This window comes from Poecilia reticulata, chromosome 10, assembly GCF_904066995.2.
Source record: "Poecilia reticulata chromosome 10, P_reticulata-male-v2, whole genome shotgun sequence".
Lineage (NCBI taxonomy): Eukaryota > Metazoa > Chordata > Actinopteri > Cyprinodontiformes > Poeciliidae > Poecilia > Poecilia reticulata.
Window position 1 is genome coordinate 23412099 of NC_088839.1, and position 25009 is coordinate 23437107.

General features: G+C 37.0%; 1 protein-coding gene across 1 annotated transcript in view; it reads right to left on the reverse strand.

The window, feature by feature from the left end:
* The window catches only part of glra4a (glycine receptor, alpha 4a), a 56419-nt gene extending 35284 nt beyond the window's left edge, over window positions 1-21135 (reverse strand). The window contains exon 1 of the mRNA XM_008420580.3: window positions 20738-21135. Within this exon, the coding sequence (XP_008418802.1) occupies window positions 20738-20805 (68 nt within the window). The 5' untranslated portion in view covers window positions 20806-21135. The remainder of the gene's footprint in view (window positions 1-20737) is intronic.
* Window positions 21136-25009: the final 3874 nt, after the last annotated feature.

Sequence of the window (25009 nt, forward strand, 5' to 3'; positions counted from 1 at the left end):
TTCCGACAGAGGAAGCTGCAGCGGTAGTCTGTGATCACCCCGAGGGACTGACCTTTACCCCCCCATGGGAGATGAATCTAACAGAGCCTCCTCTGACCTAGCCATCCTCACAGACTTCACTTGAAGCCGCTCTGTATTCAGGCCATCGTTTTCACTTCTAAGATCTGGTATCAGCGCTGACTGCCGCCTGTCAGTCTCTGTGAAACAGAGCCAGCAGGCTTTCTGATAGAGGAGAGAAGATACTGACAGCAAAAGATTGCTTTAATGTGGCTGCTTGAACTGGATTGCAGCTTTATTCTCAAACAAAGGCAACTGAAAACTTTTACAAATATAACAGAAGTACAGTATTTGCTTCACAGCTGTACTTGTAGTTGGTACAAGTATTCATTCAAAAAGCAGCAGCTTTTCAGTGCATTAGGGTTGTTTTGGTGTAGCCCAGAGAAGTGTGTGCACATTTTTTGTGTGACAAGCGTTTCGTCAGCTCGTTGTGGCACCACATGGGTCTCTCAGCATTGCCTCACACCCCACCGATCTTCCTCCAGATACAAAAGGCCACAGGGAAATCTCTGCATCTGGCTTCTTACCGAGTTAGACTACTGTCCAACACTATACTCTGAAAATGTAATTAGAAGGTTAGGGGAGATGATGATTTATGTTTTCAATTTTCTACAAGCACTTAAAGGGAATGTTTGCTCCTTTTACTCACCATATAAATCAAGTAATCCATCTGATGTACAGTGCCGTTAAAAAGCATTTGGCCCCTTACATCAGATAACCTCAATAAATACGAAAAATACTTTTATTCACAAAAAAATAAAATAAAATCTCAGAGGTTGTTTATACACCTGTTGGGTTCAGTCCTTTTAAAGGGGACTTACTGTGCAAAATTTACATTTTGCAAATTTTCATACTTTTTGGGGGTCTTAACTGCTTCTAAAGACAGCCCAAGCACTTAAAAAAACCCATCCAGCTGTTTTTTGGCAGTTTTTTTAGTGTCTGGAAATGAGCCATTTCAAAAATGTTGACTTGGCAAGTCACATTTAATGGGCAAAGCATCGTTGCCCAGCAACCCCAGGTGAGCCCAGCCCGTCACCCAACAACCCATGCAGAGCTCCGACACATTTGGTCAGCTGGTGTTACTGCTGTGTACAATGGCTGCTGGAAAAGACAAGTGTTTTGTTGTGGACTCCCTATCCAGAAACCACTTGCTGCTTTCTTGTTGGTTGTGCAGGAGTCTCTACTAATGCTTTTTAAAGATATGCGGTTGTATAGATGCACATTTGTTTGCATCTTGTGTGAACGTTGAGTTAGGGGGCATTTTTTGCAGCATGATTTTGTGCAAAAGATGTAATAAATATATTTTGTACCTATCCTAACCTGTTCAAGGAAGCATGATAGATCACCTTTAAAGAAAAAAATCCATTTACATGTCTCCCTTAGAGTTGAATAAATGGCTCCAAATGTCTCTAACAAAAACTGACAGAGAATGTCCAAGGTTATAGCACTTAAATGGGAGACACAGCCATTTTGTATAATTTGTAATTGATCATATTTCCTACGACTATGTTTTAAAAAGCTGCAATAGACAACTGTCCCTTTTGCATCCTTTTAAAAAGTAATACTGCTTTGCTATTTTTCATCCTCTGCTTTAAAGAGTGAAGTTTGAAGTACTTGGCCAAGTGCCTCCTCAGCAATGTGGGAAGATCTACTTGAACCTGACTTATGCAAAATGCTTCAAAACGCTCACAGCGTTGGCAGCTTTGCTTGCGTTTCACACAGTTTTTAGTGATGTTTTTATTTTAGAACATTAAAAAAATACTGAGAACTCTAAGTACAATCTAAACCTTCACAGTGAAGAAAAGAAAATAAAAAATGTCCTGGCTCAGAGCTTTTGTAGAAGTTAAAGAGTCAATCTTATTTTGACATCTGCACTATAGTTTTGGGGGAGCTGAAGGATTTTCTTTTTGTAAGGATTAAGTTTGAATTCATAAAGAAAAAACTGTGTTTTAGTTGAAGTGGATTGCGTTCAGTTATATTATTAAAATTATTGAGAAGCTCATTTATTTAAATAACTATTTACTAATTGAAACAATATACAGATGTGTAAAAAACTTGACGACTAATGTTTTCAAGTTTAGTTCTGTTAATTTTGATGATATTCCACTTAGTTAGCCAAAACCTTTAAGATTATAATATATCAGATTAATAAAACATCTTAATACAAAACGATGGCTTAGTGAAAAGTGTGTCTAATTCCTGCTTGTACATTGCAACAAATAAATCAAATTTATTGGATATTACTGTATTTTACCCAATTTGGATAGTTTTGGAAGCCTGTGTTAAGCAGCTGAGATTATACAAATACACAAGGCCATTTAAAGTTAATAAAGCTTTCACATATTCAAGGCTCTTATTGTTCAGGTTTGCCCTATTGACACTAAAAAGCAAAGAAAAACAAACCTTGGATTATTATTCAAGCGGTTTTGATAATGAAGTTAGTCCAATAAGTCTGACAAGCTGTTATTAAGCTAAACAAACAGACCAGACAGTTCTGAAGAGGGCAAACAGTCCAGTTCAATGTTTACTTACTTAGCATTTCCATTCTTCAGCGTGCAGTATTTTTGTTTTTTATTGTGTGTGTACATGTCTGCAGCTCTTACAATAAAATTGAGAGTTTATTGCCATTAAGCCTAAAAAATAATCAGTAAACTGTCATCCTCCATTCGGAGGAGAATGCCACAAGCCATTTCAGCCCTGCAACATCAAAGTTAATTGATGAAGCTGAAGAAAGAGAAAGAAAATGAAGCCGATGTGTCTGAGCGAGGGCGTAGAACTGTAATACATAGACAATGCAGCAATCTCGCTGCTTTGGCAGTTTGTGCATGAATTTTCCCTCCTTTAGCTTAAATTAACTTTAATATAAATTCAATAGTAGTTTCAATTTCTAATAGCCAATTCAACATTTTTTCTAAAAAGAAAGAAAAACATCGATTGACGTAATTTCTGTTATTTTATTTTTCACATAACTTCTCTTGGGCTGGTATAGAGTGCAGTTCGATACAATCTTGGACAGAATGCGAATAATTGATTGTGATAACACAAGTCTTGGTGTATCAAAGCACAGCTCAAACACCCACACCCCTACATGGAGTATCTGCACTCTACATGACCTATATTTTGGACATGGTACAAAGAGGAAGGAGGTTGCAGGCATAACCACTGGCCTGTTTCGCTCAATCAAGCTGCTGGCACCAACCAGCAGCATCATCACAGAGCCACCATGGAGTCGGTTCTTCCAGGGGGTTTCTGAGACCGACCCGTTAAAGAGACACCCTGCCACTGCTTTCACAAAGACTTTCTTTGGCACTTTTTTCTGCTACATTTGCTTTTGAGAAAAGGTGGCTAAAATTGAAATGTTAATTTCTGGGGTTTTTTTTATTTCTTTTCACTTCTGCAAGCATACCTTTGACATTAAATCAGACTAAACTTTGGTCATTTGCAGATGTTTATTTTTTATTTTATATATATATTTGATTAATATTAGAACTGACAAATAGGAAGAGAGAACTTTTTATTTTATTAAAACTGCCTTTTAAACTGTATGACTTGGATAAAATGTCCTCTAGTTTTTAACAACAGTTCCCTTAAATTTCAGCCCATTCCTGCTGATTATATTCGACATTCTCCTCAAGCATCCAGACGTTGTACCTAAAGATTAACCACATTTGTGGAGATCTTCAATTCTCTGCTATAGTCTGGTTTTCTATTACTTTCTTGATCATATTACACAAGAAAGTAATGTGTTTGTGGTGTTGCCATGAAATATACCAATATTTGTGCTTCCATTTAACTCAGATATTGTGAGTTGCCCAATCAGAAGTGGCCAAAGTAATGGCGTCATCCTCTAGGTTCACAAATTGCAGAGTAATTTTAGAGGATGTGAAGAAAGTGAAGGGATGAAAATTGTCAGGAAAGCAGGAAAAAGGAACCAGACTACCAAAATAAAAGATGAACTAATGTCCAAGACTGAAAAACTAAATACTAAACCTCTAAATCAAACCTAAAATACAAAACTTGAAGTAATTGAAAAAGTCTTGCAAAATAAAAACGTTATATAGAAGGACTCGTTTCTCCAGTCTGATTTGACACATTTTCAGTTGTTTTGAGTATTTAATTGCTACTTATTGTGAAGACAAAAAGCAGCTGTATTTACATGCCTTGAACATGCCTTTCAAATAATCTTGAAAGGCATGTTTTTTGTCTCTCATTTTGAAGAGTGACTGGAAATTACCTTCCATGTAAAATTCATAATTATACTTCAGGGAAACAGGAAATGATGGATTGCACATTAAAAGCTTCTAGTTATACTAATCGAATTAAAAGGTAAAATGAAGATTGTACCTTAATTTTATATCATCTGTTAAAAGTGACAGTATTTGTGGCATCTGGATTTGTAAAAAAAATAATAATAATAAATTCATGACTCAATATCTGTATTAAAATTAAAGAGTGGCTGCTCTACTGTGAGATTTTTCCACCTGCAACAAAAGGTTTTTTCACACTTTAATAGGTGTGGAGTTCACTGCCCGTTAGCACCGTTATTCACGAAACATTAAAATGAACAAACATAACCACCTGCAATGAGATCCATATCATTGCCAGAGTCCTATTAGAGAAACCTGTGCAGATTCAATTGAGATTATCCAAAATTATAATCGACTCAATTAGCAATTGAGTTTCATTAAAGGACTGAAAAAGCTTCATATAGGATCATGTCATTCCCTTTTAAAAGCACAAAGAAAACTAAGCCCTTAAAATAATAACCCAATTTAAACTTAATTCAGGGCTTAGAATTTTTTTTTCAATTTATTTAAGATAAGTTTCTTTAAATCGTTATAGCAGCAAACCCCAAAAAGCTGAGAATGAATAATTAAAAAGTTTTGAAAGCGGCAGACTGCAGGGAGATTTAAAGTTTACTATTTATAGTGGAAAAAAACAGGAGTCAAGAAAGTAATCTCAAGGTTCATTACTTTGTGAATCTGAGAATTTCATGTAATATAAACTTTCATTAAGCCTGAAAAGTCTGTGCCACTCACTAGTTAAAAATCAATAAAAACGGCCTGAGATTGTATATATTTTTGAACGTAAAACATTTAATGTGCGTCAGTGAAAAGACTCCAAGTTTGTTTATAGTGAGACTCATGCAGTGCTGACGCCTTTCAGTGCATCCCGAGCTGACAACAGTTTGGATAGCGTCAACCCCCAAATCACAGATTATGTCCCAGTAAACAAGTCTGTGACAGCACAAAGCTGATGGCAGGTAAAAAATGGCCTGATGTTTTCATCCTCGGAGATGTGGGAAACCCGCAGGCGAGACAGACTGGCTGGCTGAGATTTCCTACGAGGCCTGAGCCCAGGAGACAACTCAGGCACTGCTCCATTTGCTTTGTGCACTTTTTTTTTTTCCAGGGTGATGTCTTATTCACAGGAGCCTCTTGGGGTGCTGGACACGCATTGCATGTCTTGCAGTTTTTCCAAAGAACAAAGGCAGACGGCTATGGTAATTCTTTAGCCTGTTAGGGGAAAAAACAAGTGCAGGAGGACTACAAACTAATCCTGTTTGACATACACTCTTGTCCTTTTTTTTCCCATTTTTTCTCAACAACTATGGAGAGAAAAGCAAATCCCCCCACCCAAAAAATTATTTATATTCTGAATCATACACACTCCAATCTTAAAAATATAATAAAAACTGCATTTTTTTTTAAGTGTCACGCTGGTAATGCTTCAACATTGTTCATTTCATTTGTAACATTTTTTGAGTTTACGTCCATTAAAAAAAAAGATATTTCATGAATCAATGCCTGTGCTCACAAATTGACAGCTTAGCACAATAAAAAAGGCTTTTCCAGCCGTCATCCTGATCTTGAGATGAGGCTGTTACCTGGGAGAACATAGCAGAAAGAGATGGTCATGCATCACTAGTAAAGTGTACATGAAGTCATGCTTTCAAAACCAAGCCAACCTTGAAAGTTATGCCCCCTGGAAGAAGCCATATATCACCAAAATATCTTTTCCTCAACTGTGACAAACCCCCACATCTCAATATGCCCTCTCAATGTGACGTCATGAAAGCTTCACATTATTGACTGTCTGACCTTGAAATCACCACTGAGCAAAGCACATAATTAAATTTTACTGCCGTCTCAAGGTGATTCTGTTTGCGACCACTAAGGCTTGTTGTGCTTGTGAAGTTTCCTTTGTTATTTGACATTGTAGATGTCCAAAATTGGTCGTAACATGATGCATCCCAAATGGATTGAGTTAAAGGCTTAATTTCACATTGGATACGTCTTTTAAAATGTACTGTTTTAATACAAAGACCCACATCCTCCTGACAACATAGCATCATCATAAGGAAATAAATCAAATGGATGTGTACAGGCTGACTGGCAATGCAGAAAAAGTCTAATAGCAAGTGCTTTTGCTACAAAGAGAAACAATTTCTATTCCTCACCCACCAGAAACAGTCTCTATTGCCCCAGAATGATGAAACAAAGGAATTTTGATTTAATGGAGGGAATAACACAAAAGTGAAGTGAGAGGACAAATTAAAGGTAGCTTGAGAATGTTGTTTTTTGTTCTATATATTTCCCCAGGTAAGAGAATACTTTTTTCCAATTGTATTTCATTTTTATGAGTCAATGCAAAACATCAATTGATGCCTGTGACTCACCTTATTAAATAAAAGATGACCCATTTTCTGCAAATCTTCCTGCAAAGTTAATTAGCGACACTGATAACCTTTTGCTTTCCAGGTGTTTTAGAGCCAAATTAAGCGGAGAAAACATTACTGGAGCTCCCATCTGAGAATCTTAACTTTCCTTTTATCCACAACATGGGTACAATTAGATTTAAGTGACTACTTGGAGACAAAATTACATTTTGGGGGAAAATGAAGATGAAATTCACAGTTTGAGTAGCGTGACAGTGACTTTGGTGTAACATTTTGAGCAGGTCCTGGTACTCAAATACAATTTTTTGCATCGTTGTTCATATTACTAATAAAGTCCAACTGCAATCAGACATCTGTTTGAATTGTTTACACCCCCTAAAAATAAATAATGGCTATCTATGGACAGATTTTAAAGTTGAGCAATGGAAACAGAGTATTGTCGAAAGATCACAAGACGAAGGAAGCTAATAAAATAAAAAAACACCCACATTTATTTAGTGTATTCAAATAAAAATGAGTAAAACACAGATAATGTTGAAAATAGCAGGAGTTTCACTACCATATTATGAAGCAGATTTTGCTGGGGACGACGCAGTTAGAGAAGTGGAAGTGCTGATATCTATCAACATTAGGTTAACATGTGAAGAAGGGCAGAGAGAGAGGGGAAATGTATGCATTAAATGTCCTGGGGTCGGGAATCGAAGCCTGGATAGCTTCATCGGAGACAATACCCTCCTCTTCATATGGTGCCCCAGAGTTTTATCTATAAACCTCTGGGGTTTATAAATGTATCATTTCTGGTTGCAACACGATCAACTATGAAAAAGTTCAAAGGTTGTAAGAAATAATTTAATAAGACACTGTGTGCATTAAGGGTATGCTGCAATAAGTAATACTCAGCCAACGTTGCGTTCCGATATTCTTTGAGAGCAGATCCCATTTTTCTTGCTCAAATGATGAGCAGTGTGCTGGAAATGAGAGAGAATATCAAATGCCTTAACATTTCACCAAAATTACTCCACAAAACTTCTGCGGGAATTATTTTAAGAAACCACACTCGGTGAAAGCTGGGTTATTTAAGAAAAAAAGAAAAAAAAATCCTTCACTTCAACTTAGAGCATCCTTAGGGATTAGCAACAGCATTTCTCCAAGTTCACACTGATGTGTTCTCCTTCAGCAAACTTTTTTTAAACTTAAGCATATTATAGTTTGATACTGCTTCACCAGTCAAGGACAACAAGTCATCCTGCTAATGTGGGGAGAAAAGAGTGTGCCAGTGATGCAGAGGTCAGAGTGGGGATTTGTGGAAATACATGATCTGCAGTGTTTTACCCTTGAAGCAGCTTGGCACTCTATAGAAAGAGTCACATATCCACCACTTATACAAAAGAGTCTCAGACAACGTCCAACTAGCAATCAGCAGAGCACTCATGAAGCGTCTCAAAGCTTTATGCTTTCTTTCTATGCACTTCTGTGAAGATTTAAGGTGAATGTAAAATGTAATTCTTTATGTAGAGACGACTTACACATTTCGACCGCCCTCCTTTGACGCCACCGAAGGAGGAGAAACCCTCTCGACCAACATGTTATCGGACAAACACAGCTATAATCCCCCTTCAACACCGCTCCCAGCCCCCTTTTACCACCCGATGGATTCTGCTCCGCTGCTCATGCGTGACTTCGGCTGAGGTAAAATACAGGATGTGGAACAATTTGTTGTTTAGGATTTTATTTTCTGACAGGAGCAAGTCCTCTGTTTCCTCTGTGCGAGTGAGCAGAATGCTGAAAAGTGGCATGTTTGAGCGGATCACGGTTTTTACATGAGCCACAGAGGCTTTTTTTTGTTATAGCTCTCACTGGGTTTACTAGACTGCAATTTCTGTCATAATTTAATATCAATAGCACAAGCAGATACAACATAAAACTTTTTTTTTACCAAAGAGCCAAGACGTTTTTACAAATATATAATTTGGATTTATAACAAAACCATAAAAGTAAACTAAACCTAACTTGAGCTCGTCTGATAATATATTTTCCTGACATTCAAAGCTTCTAATGCTGATGTTAATCACCTCTTTCTCTTTAGCTCTTACCGCACAGTATTTGATCCACAAAGAAAAATTGCTAACACTTTATTTACCATGCCAGCATAAGACTGACGTGACACTGTCATAAACATGACATACCATCTGTCATCAACATGAAGGAGTCTTTATAAATGTTTACAACTGTTGTCATGAAGTGTCATTTGGTAAATAATGACACTTTTAGTGCAAATGTTAATAGAACTTTGCATTAAAAGGGTCTTTATCGACCAAATAATGCAAAGTTTACACTAATAATGGACATTTAATGCAAATAAAGTGTTATAGGAAAAAAAAGAGCTTTATATTACGTTATTCCCTCATCAAAAACAAACTTGGAGTGATATTTAAGATGACTATTATGTATTATGTATATATTACATATGTATAAGATTTAGAGGCATCAGATAAAACTATAATCAAAGTCAAATTTATTTTAAGATAGCAGGTACACATTGATTAATATTAGCTTTAATCTTTATCTTTTAGTAAAGTAATAGATTTTACTTGGTGTTTGATAAGCAGCTGGAATAGTTGAGCTTTAAAGTAATTTAAACGTGTTACATAAGTTCAAAATTAAGGAGGAAACCTCTACTTTTCTGTCAGCTCTTGCCTCCAACACTTGGCAAATAAACCACAGAGATAGAAAACTACTTACTGATTATTGAACAGTCATTCATTGGCTCAGTTGATGGTGTTTTTTATCCAGTTAGAGCAGACCTCCTGTTGACTAAATGTCATATTTCTACTCATCCAACTGTGTATTGGCTTTCAGAGAGAACATTTTTTCTGCCTGCTGGAAGTGAAGTTTCATCAACATGGGCCCTTTGGGGAGAAATAATGACATGATGGAGAGTTTCATAATGGTTCCCCACTTCTGCCCTCTAATTGTAGGTTGTGAACCTCAGAGCTAAAGTGCTGCTCTAGTCAATAAGTGGCCATTTTAATCTGCAAACGCCAGAGAACAGGAGTGGAGAGGTCAACTTAATTGCATTACCTTTCCACTGTGTCACATACTGTGTATCCTGGATACCGAGGAGGCTTACCAAGTGATACATTTTTTTTTTTTTACACAAAGTCATACTTCTGCATAATCATCACAAGAACTGCCTACCCCTGGCTTTCTATATATATTTTTTTCCTTTTAATATTTTTTTGGGTTTGCACAACTTGCACAAAAATTAATCATGAGAAATGTAGTCTGCACAGTTTAATTAAAATACTCCACATCACAGCACTGGGATCACAAATAGAATAGAAATATGCTTTATTGTCTCTTAGTGGGAAAATTCAGGTGTGCCAACAGCAAAATGAAAAGCAAATGGAAGAATGCAGATTTACACAAGGTAAAACATTCAAATAGAAAATTAGAAGGAAAGTGTCAGGAGTGGGTTTGAGGTGGTGAGGAGAGACGAAGGTAGACCCAGGATGTAGAAGAAAAATGGTGATGAATTTAATGAAGATGCTCAAAACAGTCCAGATCAGGCGGCACGGCAGAGACAATGGCACACAGCTAAAAACCGGTAGCAACTAACAAAAGACTGTTCACGGAGCAAGGTAGCCTCAGGACTATCCAGGTCAACTGAGAACTAGCGATGACAAATGACACTCAACGTTAGACAAGGACCCGACAAGAGACAAAGACAAGACGTTAGACCCGACAAGAGACAAAGACAACAGGTGGGTTTAAATACACAGGGAGGGTAATCAGCTAACTAGACACACCTGGGAAGCAATCAACAAGGAAGACGCAGAGACAACAGAGACTCACAGGACAGAAACTGAACACAGAAAACCCTTAAAAATAAATACACAAACACAGATCGTGACAGAAAATGTACAAGATAATAAAAAACACTGCACATATTAAAAAATAGCATATTCAGATTCAAAGAAATGTGTTTGAGGAGAATGATTTTTAAAATGTACAAAATGTACTTAGAAACTCTAAGTCAAGTGCTCTGAACATTTAAGCCATGCACACAGCTGTTCCTCCTTCATTCATTGAAACATTCCTACATTCTGAGCAGTAGTAAAAAGTTCAATTACACTCAAAAACAAGCAGAAACAATAAATGGCTTGTACTTCTACGGCGTTTAATCCAGAGGACTCCAAAGTGCTTTACACTACTTTCAATCATTAACCCATTCAAGCACACAGTAACCCGGTGACGGTAGTGAGCTACTATATTGTAGCCACAGCTGCCCTGACCACCATAAATCCAGGTAGCAAAGTTATCTTTTATGCTTTTAATACCTTCTATCAAGAAAGATCAATGGTATTGGCTTCATTTTAAGGTAAATAGATTATTCTCTATAACTTATCACCTACCAGATTGTTATACTATTTGTAAATAATGGTAAGCAATTCTGGCTAATGTTGCTTATGTTGGTACTTGGCCTTTATTTCAACTTTTCCTGACAAAAACTGAATGAGTTGTTGCAAAAAGGTCTGAACACAATGCTACCATCAAAGACGCAGAGGCAGCGCAAAGAGGAAACTATTTTACAACATGTTCTAAAACAACTTTATCCAACATGAAAGACAAATTTCCTTCTTGTAGCTTTATTTACTCTGTGACTGGAAAAAGCTGAGCTTCATGAGAGAAAGAGACCAACATCCATGACCAAAAATAATGCAAAATGGGCCAAATAAAGTGAGATGAGGCCAATTTAAAGTGTTAAGGCAGCTTTTGTCTGCTGGATACATAGAAATTAAATGTATGCAGTTCCTTGTTTCTTTTTATCTCTTTATCTTATCACGAGAGAAGGCATCCTAATCCTTCTTGTCATACTAACCATCTTGGTCTAATTTCCCATTAGCGCTGGGGAGGTAGCAGATCTAATGTGGGTTTTATCAGAGCTCTTTAACTCTAATTGAGATCTGAGATTAAACCAAAACAATGAAGTTTAATCCTCCCAAAGGAGAACTGTAAAATTCAGTGATCTTCTTAAACAGATTCAAGCAACAAGAAATTCTTTTCAACATTAGAGTTTAATATTTTAGTCATTTTAACTTGGGTTTTTGTCAGTATCTTTGCACTAATTTTCCGTTTTGTGTTCATTACTTTGTTTTAATATGCGTCAATGTGATTTCCAAGCAAATGCACGTCATGCACAATGCTGTATGATGAAACTGTTATTCAGCGGGTCAGAGCTTTCAGTTATGATGGCAGCAGCTCGTTTTTATTAAAGTAACACTGTGGAAAGAACAAATATAGACTATAAAATGTATCTTTCAAAACTAAGGATAATAACTAATATTTAGAAAATCAAAGGGTGAGAAACAATTCCCTTCAGTTGACTGAATCAGAAACTATGGACTGACAAACAGTATTAAGGAAACCAGAAAGTATTTCTATAGAAGATAATCACTGATCAGGTGCAGTGATTACAGCAACTTGGGAACAGGTGTGTAGGAGGTTGCAGAGAGCAGAATGAAGAGAAGAAAAAGAAAAAAAATTACATAAAAGCAGAACATGAAATCAAGTTGAAAGATAAGTAAGAAAAAACCCTGAAATTAAAGCACACAGACCATAATGTGAAGGCAGTTATAAAAGACTCGATATCCAGCTTGATGTTTAACACATCCTACAAGATCGCCTCAAGTTGTGATTGTGGTTTCATTTAAACGTGACAATATTGCTCGAATCTGTTTTGCACAGTGTTACCTTTCAGTAGAACTTTCTTTGGCTACATTGAAGAAGTTTAACACATTGTCAGTCATCTGTAGGTACTTGGTAGAAGCAGTAAATGGCAAAAAGCAGGATAAGAATGTTACATATGTACTATGAAGCTGCTGTTACGCTATTTGTTGTTTTCCAGTGAACATAGTGTATAGACAAAAAGGGAATTTTGTGAAACATCTCCTGACATGTCTTGGAAGCAAGTGTGATTGAAGCTTGTCTGATTAGTGTGTGTGTTGTAGGATTAGTGGTGTGAAGTTCACAGTGTTCTGCTGCATCAGGATTGGTAACATCACTTTTGCAAATGTTGCAGGGAGACAATATTGGAGAATCATTTTTCCTATGATGTAAAATTTTTTTGTTCATTGAAGGAAAAAAGAAAGTGTGATAGAAGTACCAGAAAATGTTGCCACACAAAATAGCAGAACTGGGAGACGGATTAGGTGCTCAGTGACTATTTTACCTTTTTCAAGGAATATGGGTCTAAAATACCTGAAAGGAACAACCTGAGCTGGATTATTTTACATTGAATTGAGAGAAATCACAGTTTGAGATGTTCAAATTGCTTTTCGTGGATTTGTTCCACCCTTTAATGGGGCCCAACTTGAAACAGCAATATTTAGAGAAATCAAATCTTTACTAAAATATTGCACACTGCGTACAGCTTATTTAAAATGCAGTTTGTGATTTGTAAAACTGCTCCGTCTATTTGTGAAGAAAAATGGGATTCTTAGTTTTCTGTAAAATATTTGTAATATTTTGTCTTGTCAAATCATGAGCTGGTACATTATTTCACCCTTGGATATGAGTAAATAAAGTCAATTTGCTGGTATTTGACACTTGAGAAGATAATTTATTTCAATGTTCTTTGTGTTTTTGAATACTAACATGATCTAAGTCAGCTGCTGTGTGTTAAGATCAGCTGTAGGTCCACAAAAATGTCTGTTCATGTACGAAAAACAAAGGAAAATCATACTTGGCAGAAAGCAATCACTCACGGTTCTTAGCCATCAGCAACCTGTCATCTTCTCTATAAATCCAGTCACTAATATAATGGGCCGATCTGTGCCAGGCGCTTTGATCATTAAGATTATTCTTAGAATAAATATGTGTGGTTACAGCTTTTAACTAAATCCTATTTGCTACGAAACCAAGAATGGAGGTTAGTTTAAATGAAAGATGCAATGACTTATTTTGAGCACTACAAACTTTTACAATGCAAAATTAAAGGACTTTTGATGAATATAAAAAGACTTTCGTAAAGGAATGAGCAGACGGGAGATAAGGTTAACTGTTTTTTTAAGAAAGTGGAGATAATTAGATCTTGCACGCATCCTCAGTGGATTTTAAAGCTAAGAAGCAGAAACAAACCGAGTTGTTCTTTATCTTTTGATGAATCTTCTTCGTGTCTCTCATCGTCATAGTTCATTGATAAGTACACCAGGGCTGCTCAGAGCTGTGCTGGCTGTGGAGAGCAAACCGTCTGTTCGACTCCCCTCGTCCTACTTGGCTCATTTTTTAGTCATTAACTCACGTAAACATCCCATCTGCTCCTCTTTTGCACTTTTCCTTGTTCACGCAGTCCTTGCTGCGTATCAACAGAGTGTGTTGGGAGTTTCCTGCATTTTAGCAAAAAAATGTCTGAGTGCAACTCAAGGAGAAATCACTGAGTGGTATTCCTGTTTTCTCTGACAAAAACAACAAAATAAGTCATTGTGTTTAAAGCTTTAGTTGTTTTAGATATGCAAAAGTTTGCATGTTGAAATGAAATGCATTTAAAAAAATACAAGCCAGTGGCCATGTTTTTTTTTTGTTTTTTTAGATGAGTAGCTCAAAACGAATATTCTGCAAAGCGGCTCCTTTTCATGTTTATTTGCCTCCAGATATCAAGTTAGAGAGCAGATGCTACTACACCAGCTGGGACAACCATCTAAATTTAATTAAACCCATTCCAAAAAGATTGTGTCTCGTAACTGGATGTTTATACATTGGCTGAATTGTGTTTACTTCCTTCCAGTATGTTTGCTGTGAGAAACTGTTTTTTTCTCTGCGGCTTTACAGGTGTTTCAGAGGCTCTTCACGGGAATGTACAGCTATGGGCTACGCTGTGTATAGATTTAACATTTCAGGCACATACTCCATTTTTAATTTACGAACAGCCTTATTTTGATGTGCCGAGTCCAGAAGGAATTGAAGTTTCAGCAACCAAACAATATTTCGCTCATTAAAACTGGATAAAACAAAAATGTTTTTCTCTCACAACACAAAAGCTTCATTATAGATGGAGGGAGGAAGAAATCTTCTTCAATCTTTAAGTGAAAGCCGCTGGCAAAATGATTTATTTTCTGGTTCTTTCACAAGAAGAGCCACAGATGCACTGATTTCTGATCTCCAGTTTTTGTGAAGCTTTGAGCTGCTCGTATTGTCAATATTGTAGCCGATTCAGATTTTTCTTTGATATCTTTAATGTATGATATGGGATGAAAAAAAAAAGTACTATTATGAGTGAAGTAGGGTTGGAATATATCGCATATCGTCAAAATATGAGCACTACTAAAATCAAGCTTATTTCAGCTGCTTTAAATCAAGACGGTTTAAAAGTTTTTATCTGTAATGTGATATTTTATTATTTTTCTATTGTGGACAAAGCTATTAACAAATTGAATTTCTTTGAATAAATGTTGAAATAGCAGAGGTACCATCTTTCAAACCTGAAGGCTATTATTCTAGCAGGCGAGGAAGCAGCACAGAAAAACGTCTCTGCAGTCCAAAAAATGAGAAACGTTATGTGTCTGAAATTCAGTTAAACTCTAAAAAGAACAAGTCCTTTGCTTGTTTCGCCCATTTGTGTTACTGATTATCTCTAAAGATCTCTGCAATATAACTGAAGCAATTCTGTCCGAGGCCGTATTTCATGAAAATATGATGACGTTGGGTTTATAATCAGTGGAGAAGCATTTAAAACATTTACAGTTAAGAAGAAAAGCCTCCCCCAGGACAAGGTTTCTCTGAAGGAAGCTTCAGGCTCCGGAGTTCCCAGCTCAATGGGATGATAAACCCATTTCAGATGTGAATCGTGATCTCTCTCTGGCTAGAGGCAAGGACAGCCTGCCTGTTGAGATTATCTGTCTCTCGTTCCAAGGCAAACTACTGCTTCACTCTGCAATTCACCAATGAACAGATACATATCTGATAACCGGGAAGCGTGGAAGCATTTCCATAATTTATCCTTCATCTGTTGTGAAGTTCAAATACTTATGAAATGAGTAAAAAAGAAAGTTTTAGACTGGTACTACTTTTTATGAAGCATCCCACACTGCAGCAAGATGTGCATGTGTTTTATGTTAAGGTGCAAAGTTTCAAACAAAACCAAATGTAGCCCATTCAACTGCTGGCAGCCATTTATTAGTGCTGGGCTAAAGTTAGCTGTGCTAACCCTAAAATACTAATCATAAATATTTTAGCTATTGCTAAATCACTAAATTATATCTGCCCTCAAAAGACTAGAAACCTCAAGAACCAGTTTCATTTTGACAATTTACAGGATTTATGACGTCCCTATATTTATGCTTATATCTTCTTTACTGCTGTCCATGTTTTGCTTTCTTCCAGGTTGTTTCTTGTTTGAAATAAAGTAATTGAGGGCAGGAGTAAAAAAAAGAGACATGAGGAAACAGAGCATTAGCATAAACAGTCTTCACCCTCGATAATCAAAAGTTCAACTTTATTTATTTAAACAACCAAGTAAAATCCATCTAAGAAGTCCATCTTTAGCTTCAGCATTCAAACAGAAAACTGAAGGGTTAAGGCCGAAACTGATAGATATTTTTAACCATATTTTTAAAAAAGGGAAAACTAACTCTTAAGAACAATGGGCAACCAGTTTCTGCCACATCTTTTAAATAATTTTGAAGAAACGCCCAAGCTCTGTAATGGTCACATTTTTGTCATTTATTGATAACTGTCACCTTGAGGCATTGTTTTTATACGTCATGTCAAAACACACTATTGGTACAATCATATTTTCGTGGCTGAAAGCCACTTTATTTAATGTTGAGTGAGGAAAAAGTGACTATACCAGGAAATTACAGATAATTTAACATATTAACACTGTTCTGCTCTAAAATAATTCAAAAATATTCTTAAAAGTGCCTTAATTTTTTTTAAATTCAAGCTTAGACTCTCCTCCAGCAAATCAACCGGGTGGCTGAAAAAACTAAGGAAGTCAGACAGATTCAGGTTTTCCCTTTCAGCTGGCACTGAATTTAAACTGACATGAAGTGCAAGGTGCAACACTGTCTCTTTGTACACACACACACACACACACACACACACACACACACACACACACACACACACACACACACACACACACACGCACACACGCACACACCCACACACACCCCCCCCCCCTCCACACACACACACACACAGATTGATGCATGCAGTCTGCATTCGCAACCCTCTCAGACTGCATACTTTAACTTTGATGCAACCTGTAATATTCATTTCATTCTTTGTCCCCGTTTCCTCCTGTTGACAGGCAACCAACACTTCTACGTCCTTCCAGTCTGCGAGCTCTGCTTTGTACATTCAAAAACGGCAGAGAGCTTCTTATTTCGGATCTCTTCTTCCGCCTCCAGTTGCTCACATTGTCTCCGTTTCCCAGCCTGTGCCACATTTCTCCGTCTCCAAACCCCATTCTAGCTGCTGCCTGCAGCTAAACATGCCAAACCCTCAGCTTCGTCTTCGCATACATCTCAGTACGGTTCTTTCTCAACGTTTTCACGTTCCCCACCTCCGTCTGATTCTGCCTGTCTTTTACACCTGCCCTCGTTCCTTAATCTTTCCCCTTTTCCTTCTTGCCTCCCTGTGGCTCCCTCCCCCCATCATGTAGTGAGCAGGAAGGCCAGCAGGAGAGCATATAATTTCTCAGAGGAGGTGCTGTCAGTTGACTGCCTCTCCAGGCTGAGAGTTGCTCTCCTCGCCCCTGGGTTCACAGAGTCACGGCTCTGTTCCGCTCCGGGATTATGCAGATCTTAATTCCCTTCCGTTCACACCTGAGGGTGGCAGGGCATGAAATAAGGAAAGTGTTCAGTGTGAACAAAAAAGTTTTTTGGCACCGAGTGGGGAAAAGAAAGAAGCTAAGGAAGTTTGGAAAGCAGGAAAGGAGAATAGGCTAAGACAAGTGGGAATTAATGATGAACAGAAAAATCAAGATGTGTTTCTGCTTCTGGAACCAGAAATGCTGAACACACCTTGACTGATGCGTTCCCTTATTGCCTCCAGAAGCAAAGCCACAATGACCCCAAGCAGTAAGCAAGGCTGGCAGCTGTGTAACAAAATTAAATTCAAATACAACAGGTTGATAAATGCACCAGTTGCACACTTATAGAGAAAACCTAAATGGCCAAAGTTCAACTCTTATCTGCAGGATTTTCTGACAAAAAGAAGTACTGCTAATCATATTAGTTTGTCCGAAAGAAAGTAAAGCACTTTGCTGCAATGAGACAGTCGCCTGACAAACAAAACCTCTTTGACTAGTTTAGCTAGAAGAAGATATTGATCTTAAGCCATTTTTGAAGCCTGGTCTCTAGCTGTTTCCTTGTAAATCTCTTCACAATCTTCCAATGCCGCAGTCATCACTGTTTGTCCACCTTTTAAACCATACACTTTTTCCTTCCACTAAGCCTTCCATTACTATACTTGGACGCAGCTCTCTTTGACTAGCAGATTTTTGTGCTAAAACCTCCTAGTCCACTGTATTATTACCGATCCGCAATAAACACAGAACCACAAAGGCCCCATCATTGGTCTGTTTGCAAATGTATTTTTACAAATCTATCCACAGATCCTGTGTAGAAGAATGTTTTGCAACATCCTCTCTGTATTATTTGCATAACATTCTGCTGATCAATGTCTTATTTAGTTTATTTAGTGCTTTTCCATCAGATAGTGAAGCTGTGGAAATATCCAAAGATACAGCAAGTTACTGTAAAGCTTTACTCTCAAATCAGACGTGCAGTACCCCCTCAGCTCTCTACAGCTGATCTCAAAGTCCCATTCATCAAAGCTCTAACAATCATCACCAGAATCATTACTGTCAGGCATGCCACTGCCCTCTTCAGAAGCTGTAACTATACAAGCAGCTGTAATTTATTGTATCCATAAAACTATCCCATCTACCACGCTTAAAGCACAATGTACAGAAGTTACTGCAATGCCCACTAAAGAGATTCAAATCTGAGACACGAGAAAATTCTGCTCAGTGATTCAGAAATGTCCTGCCTGAGACACCCCCACGTCTCCCAGTTTGGCAAGCGTAGCTAAATTGTTTTAGCCAATAAGTTTTTGCAAACATTGGTACATCCAACTTCTATGCACCACAGATCTGGAACAAACTTCCAGAAAACTGCAAAACAGCTGAAACACAGAGTTCCTTTAAATCAAGGCTAAAACCCCACTTGTTGCTTTCGAGCCATAATCACTAGAATATCGATTTGATGCGTATTGATGATTTTGATGATGACATCGACAAAATGTAATGTTTGTTTCTTAATTGATTGTAAGATGTTTTTATGACTTATTTTTATGTTTTTGTGATGTAAAGCACTTTTAACTAGCTTGTTGCTGAAATGTGCTGAGAAATTAAACTTGATTGATTGATAAATGGTATGGGCTTCAATTTTAAAATTGAATTCATTAAATAAATTGTCTTTTTTATTTAAATTATTGAGCCGCAATTATCGAGACAAGTTCAATTTAAATTTGGGTTTGAAGTTGATTAATTTTCTGATCTTGTACCCCAGTATGACTGTGTCTTGCAATGCTCTTTATGTATCCTAATATTTTGGGTCTGTGCATGTTTTGGTAATTGGATGTTCTCATGAGAAACAAAAAGAAAGTGGTAATGTGATTTCTGTTTTAAAAAGTGAAAATATTAAATTGAAATACAAGACGTCTTTACTTTTTTTAAAAGCCAAAGGCAGGTAAGAATGAAAGAAACATGAAAAGGCTGAATTTCTTTTCCTGTTTCAAATCGATAAAGTATAAAACAACAGGCATAGAGAAAAAAATATTTTTATATTTCTAAGCAGGCACCTGATTCTGCAACCATTATATATTGAGACTGTAGGAGGCACTGTTTCTTCTGGGCACCCTAAAGGTGTCAGACCACTTTTTTTTAACCACAAAAAAGTGCATATAGGCAAAATTATCCACCCATTGTTTATACCACCTTATTCTCACCCTACGTCCATCATATGGAACATAATCATGCACTCCTAATGGCAATATTGGACAGAGTTACTGCACAGAGTTACTGTGCAAGGAAGCCAGAGTACCCGAAGAGAACCCACGCATGCACAGGGAGAAAATCTATGCAGAAAGACTACATGCAGACTCGGATTCAAACCCAGGACTTTCTTGCTGCAAAGCAGCAGCAGCAGCAGCAGCAGCACAGTGCAGCCCTGAATAAGAGCATAGTGAAAGCTATATAAAACTAAATAAATATTTTTGAAGAGTTGGATAAAAAAAGCCTCTTTTTAATTCAAGGGATGTAAAATACTTACCGCCACTCATAAATGGGCAGTGACATCACCAGTTATTGAAGGATACACTTTTGCTAGTAGACTGATGTTTAATTTCTGTTTATTTTTCTCTCTTTTTTTGATAAAAGAAAATCTAATTATATTTAAGTTTGTATTTATCCGTTTTTTACTGTACACCAAAAAAAAATCATGTTTGCATTTTTAAACAAAAACAGCACTTTTTAATTTTATTTTATTCTAGTTTCTGAAGAGAAAATCCAATTACCAAGACAAGGATTTGCGGCTTAGTAGGGAAGTAATTGTTTTGCCAATGAGCATATTGCTCAACCACAATAAGTAATATATCTAAAGTTTTAAGCGACTACGCTTCCTTAAGTCACTGAAGAGGTGTATTTTCGGAGTTGTGTGATTTCTGTGTGCGTAAAAACCTGGAAGAAAAAAAAAACACGCTCAACATGGTTCCAGGTTATCAAAAATATTAAACATAAGTTCAGTTTTCCCTCTTGGTATCTTATTGAATCCATATATGATTTCTGAGAGAGATTAAATGGACTGTTTATAAGTAATTCAGATTATTACAGCGCACAGTTAATGTCCAATTTCGAAAAAAGTTTGTGCCAATCAAATTCCAAAAACAGGAAGAAAACTCGCATCGCTTAAATTTTTTTTTTTTAAATCTTACCTGATGAAGCCTCCTTGGAAGACGCAAAAAGACAAGACATACAAAATCCGAATGACTTGTGGGAGCATCCTCTGGCTCAGAATCTCTCCCTGTCCCCGCTGAATAACTTGGAAAAATAAAAAATAATAATAATTTTTAAAAAATCAGCAAATCCACAGAGCCACCTGTGAGACCCGTCTAAAGGAAGAAGGCATCGTCTCTCAGCTGGATCCAGACTCGTCTTTGGGGAAACTTCTCCCCCTTCCACCCAGAGCAGGGGGGTCTTCCACGCATCCACGCAGCGGGAGCTGTGCTACTGGCGGCTGGTCAGTCTGCTAGCGTGTTGCTGCTGATGTCGGCTCGCCACTGTCTGTATGAATGTGTTTTAACATTGCTTGGTTTCCCTTGTCTCCGTATTTCCCTCCCTCGCTCCAAAAAAATTAAAAGTGGGGAAGATTTAAAGGAACAGACTCATATTTTTACCCCCCCCCCCTTTTTTTTTGTGAAGCCTGACTCGTTTTTAATAACGGTTAATACTAAGGAATAGTTGGGGTGAGATCATTTGCTGTACTTAATTTGAATCTAAGATAATAATAATTTAAAAAAAGCATAAAAAATATTGTTGGAAGTTGTGAATGGAGATTCTGTTAAATTTTGTGTTTGTGAGTCAAGACTTGCTTGAACTGCTTAAGTAGATAATGACTTTTGAAGATAATGACTTTTCTTGTTAAAAAAAGAATCTACATCCACTGGCCACTTTATTTGATGCCTGACTGTTTCTACTATTCCTGCAGTTTAAGCGTTACTTAAACTGCAGGCCACTGGCCCATCCATTAGTTCTTAGGTGATTCTGCATTAAGTGTATAGACAATGGATGGATGTAATTATTTTGAGAAGATGCTAGCCCACTTTTGTCTTGGCTATAGCCTTTCTGTCTGGCTAATCTGAATTCATGCAAACATACAGATGCAAAGGCAGTTCACTGTTTGTAACCTTTTAAATGAATCTCACTGTAAAAGATTTACTGATTCTTTTTTGTGTCAAATTTTGTTTCAGCATTCAGGTGAAATGAAAAAGTAACCTTAAAATTACGTCCATCTCAACCAAAGCTGCTGCTGAAATCACCTCATTTTTGTCAGGAGCTCTCGTTCTGGTGTGATTAAAATTATACATGGGAAGCATTTTCCAGCCTGACGACCGACCCAGACCGAGGGCATTTGTAACCAACAAATGTCAGGTCTAAAGTGGACAGTTTGTGTTTCTAATATGTACCGGATGTTGCAAACATTTAACGCTTAAACTGCAGGAATAGTAGAAACAGTCAGGCATCAAATTAAAAAAAAATACAATGCACAGTATTATCGAAGTCCAAAGATTCATAAAAATGCTGCAATTTTCAAATCAAGAAAAAGTCACTTATTAAATTAACAAATAGAGTTCTATGTCCTCAGTTAGGTTTTCAAACACCTTTCAGCTATGCTCTGACCTTCCCCAGCTTACAGCTAAGCTTTATAGATTTTTATTTGCAATAAAATATTGAAAAACGACAGATTATAAGGAGGACATCTTAGTAAAAGTTCAGAAGTCGACATTTCTTCAACCAAAGCTATTGCTCCCTCATTCATCGCCATGAATGAGGGAGCTCTTTTAAGAATTTTTAATGTAATTCCTCCTTAGATATAATTTCTTTGACTACTTTGTTTTTTTTTTCTATTTTCAGCTTCTTTTAAGTGATACCAGAAATAGGAAAATGAATTGTGTCAGCAATATGTGACAAGAAGCAAGATTTTAATCTAGAGCACATCAGTCAAACTTAAGGCCCACGGGCCAAATCTGGCCGCCATAAGTTTTCATGTGGCCTTTAGACTAATGGGAGGCTATAGTAACCAGAACCTTCAAGCTAACAGTTGAGTGCTTACATGTGATTTTATCAATCAAATCAAAGGAGATTTTATTTGCATAGGGCCAAATTGCATCAATGTGAAAATATGTTCAATATTATGTAATTTCAAGGAGTACTCATTGAAAGGAGAGAGATATTTATTAACCTTAACAGTTTGTTAATATCAATACGTTCTGCCATAACCAGTTCTTTAAGGACATTCATAATGTTGATGTGAAAGAAAATTAAATGCAAAACAAAAACAAAAAAATGAGAGGTTTATCTACTGTTCTTTTTCTTTTCAACAGAGGGAATTTAGGCTGCATATATGAAATATGGTATATGTGGAGCCAGAAAGTATGTTGCTTACAGCAGGTCACTGTCACCCACAAGGTTTTCTTGAAGGACAGCAGCGCTGACAATGTGGAAATGACTATTAAACCCCATTCAAACTTGTCTTCCTTTTCATTACTCTGAGGGTGCCCAAGCGTTTCTGCTTCATGTCTCCAGTCACCATTTCTGTAAAGTTGCAAGTGCAATCATATTTTTTATCTTGTAATATTTAGGTTTTAGCTTGCACATGTCTGAACTGCATGTACTCACACCAGCTGTTTAAAGAAACTACTTTTAGTGACAACCAGCAAATGGCCTACACTGAGCTATGATTTTATTTTTGTAGCACTTTCCCAGCAATGATTCATTTAAAAATGCTTAACAAGTTAAAGAGAAATAAAATAGTAAAAAAAAATGCCCTCTGATCCCAAGGTTTTAAAATGATGAACACAAACTGAAGCAAGCAGTGTGTGATAAATGACTAAAAGCCACATCAGTGATCTGGTTTGTCTTTTGTCACCACTATGTATGGAGGTTAAGAGAGATGGATGGTCTAGTTCTTGCCTTCAACAAAAAGCAAGACAATTTGTTAATTTATCAGAACCGTACATTGTAGCACATGCTTTCCAGCGTTGATTTTGTGCTGACAAGCTGTAGGTTTACATCTTTCTCACCCCATCACCCACCGCCGCATAACTTTTCCCGTCCTTTTCTCAAGCAAGGAGCACTCAAGTTGCTTCAGGTTTCTGTGATTACAGTGAACGCTCAGATTGTCCCGGAGCTGATCAGCTGAGTCAACCAAGAGCTTTTTCTGCTTCTTCAAACAACAGTTCCTCCTTTTTTTTAGTCTCCGTCTCACACATCTATTGTTCTGGCTATAAAAACCTACTGAAAAAAAATCACTCAGTTGTGCAATTTTTGGTTGATTGTTTATGAGGAGAAGTGTGATTCAGAGCAGCTAAATAGTAAATAGATGTCAGAGAAGCAAATGTGCGCTTCTACGTAACTCCTCCATGGAAATTCTTTCCAGATCTTTCAAACTGGAACTGCTGTCTGCGGCAAGTGGTCTGCTGCCTGTCATCCAGGGAACTGACACTTAGATGGTGAACTAGTATAATATAAATACCTGAGTATCCACCTGAACAACAAACTGGACTGGAGTTACAGCAGTGATGCTATTTACTGCAGGGTTAAGAGGAGACGCTCCCTGCTAAGGCTGAGAGCTTTTGGAGTGCATCTCATGCATTCTTGTTCATTCTATTTACCTCATTTTGAAGTTGCTAATTAAAACTATTTGTGGATTTCATGTAATTACAGTCATTAGAGAAACAAGTTTTGATACAGTTACTGCTTCCATAGGATTTTAGATGGAAATTAGCTGCCAGGCTGAAGTAATCAATTCGGCCTCATTATTTCATCTTTAGCAAGACTCTGCATTCCAAAACAATTTTTTTAATGCATTTCTTAGCATTTTTGTCTATGTTCAAGGGCAAATGTCTTAGTGCACTTGAAATAAGACAAAACAATCTTTTAAGTAAATTTTCAGAAATATATAGTAGCTTGACTTAGGTCAATAATTTCTGAACATTGATCTTTCTTTTTATAAAAACAAAGAACTAGTTCCACTGCCACAGTTTTCTACTTATACAATGGGAAAAAAATTTTTCAAAAGTGAAACATTCTGCCAGTAGAACTAGTAATTCCTTTTAAAATCAATATTAAGGAATTATTGACTTAAAACAAGCTCCTATATATTGCTGAAAAGTTAGTTTCCAGCTAGTTTTGCTTATTTCAAGATACCACAGAAACTAGATGATAAAAATACTTGGTAAGATTTTGTGTTTTTGCAGAGTAAAAGCTGCTCTTCTGGCATTTTGCTTCGCTAAAACATAGAAGAATATGTGCCACAATGACAAAAAGAAAAGACATCAGTAGGTAGAGAAGCAGTTGCCAAAAAAGGCCAAAAATAATTTATTTTAACAGATACTGAGAATGAACAGGTATTGCTAGTTTGGCAGTGCTGCCAGGAAAAAGATAATCCTTCAACCTATATTTAACTAGGATAAAACTATTTGAAA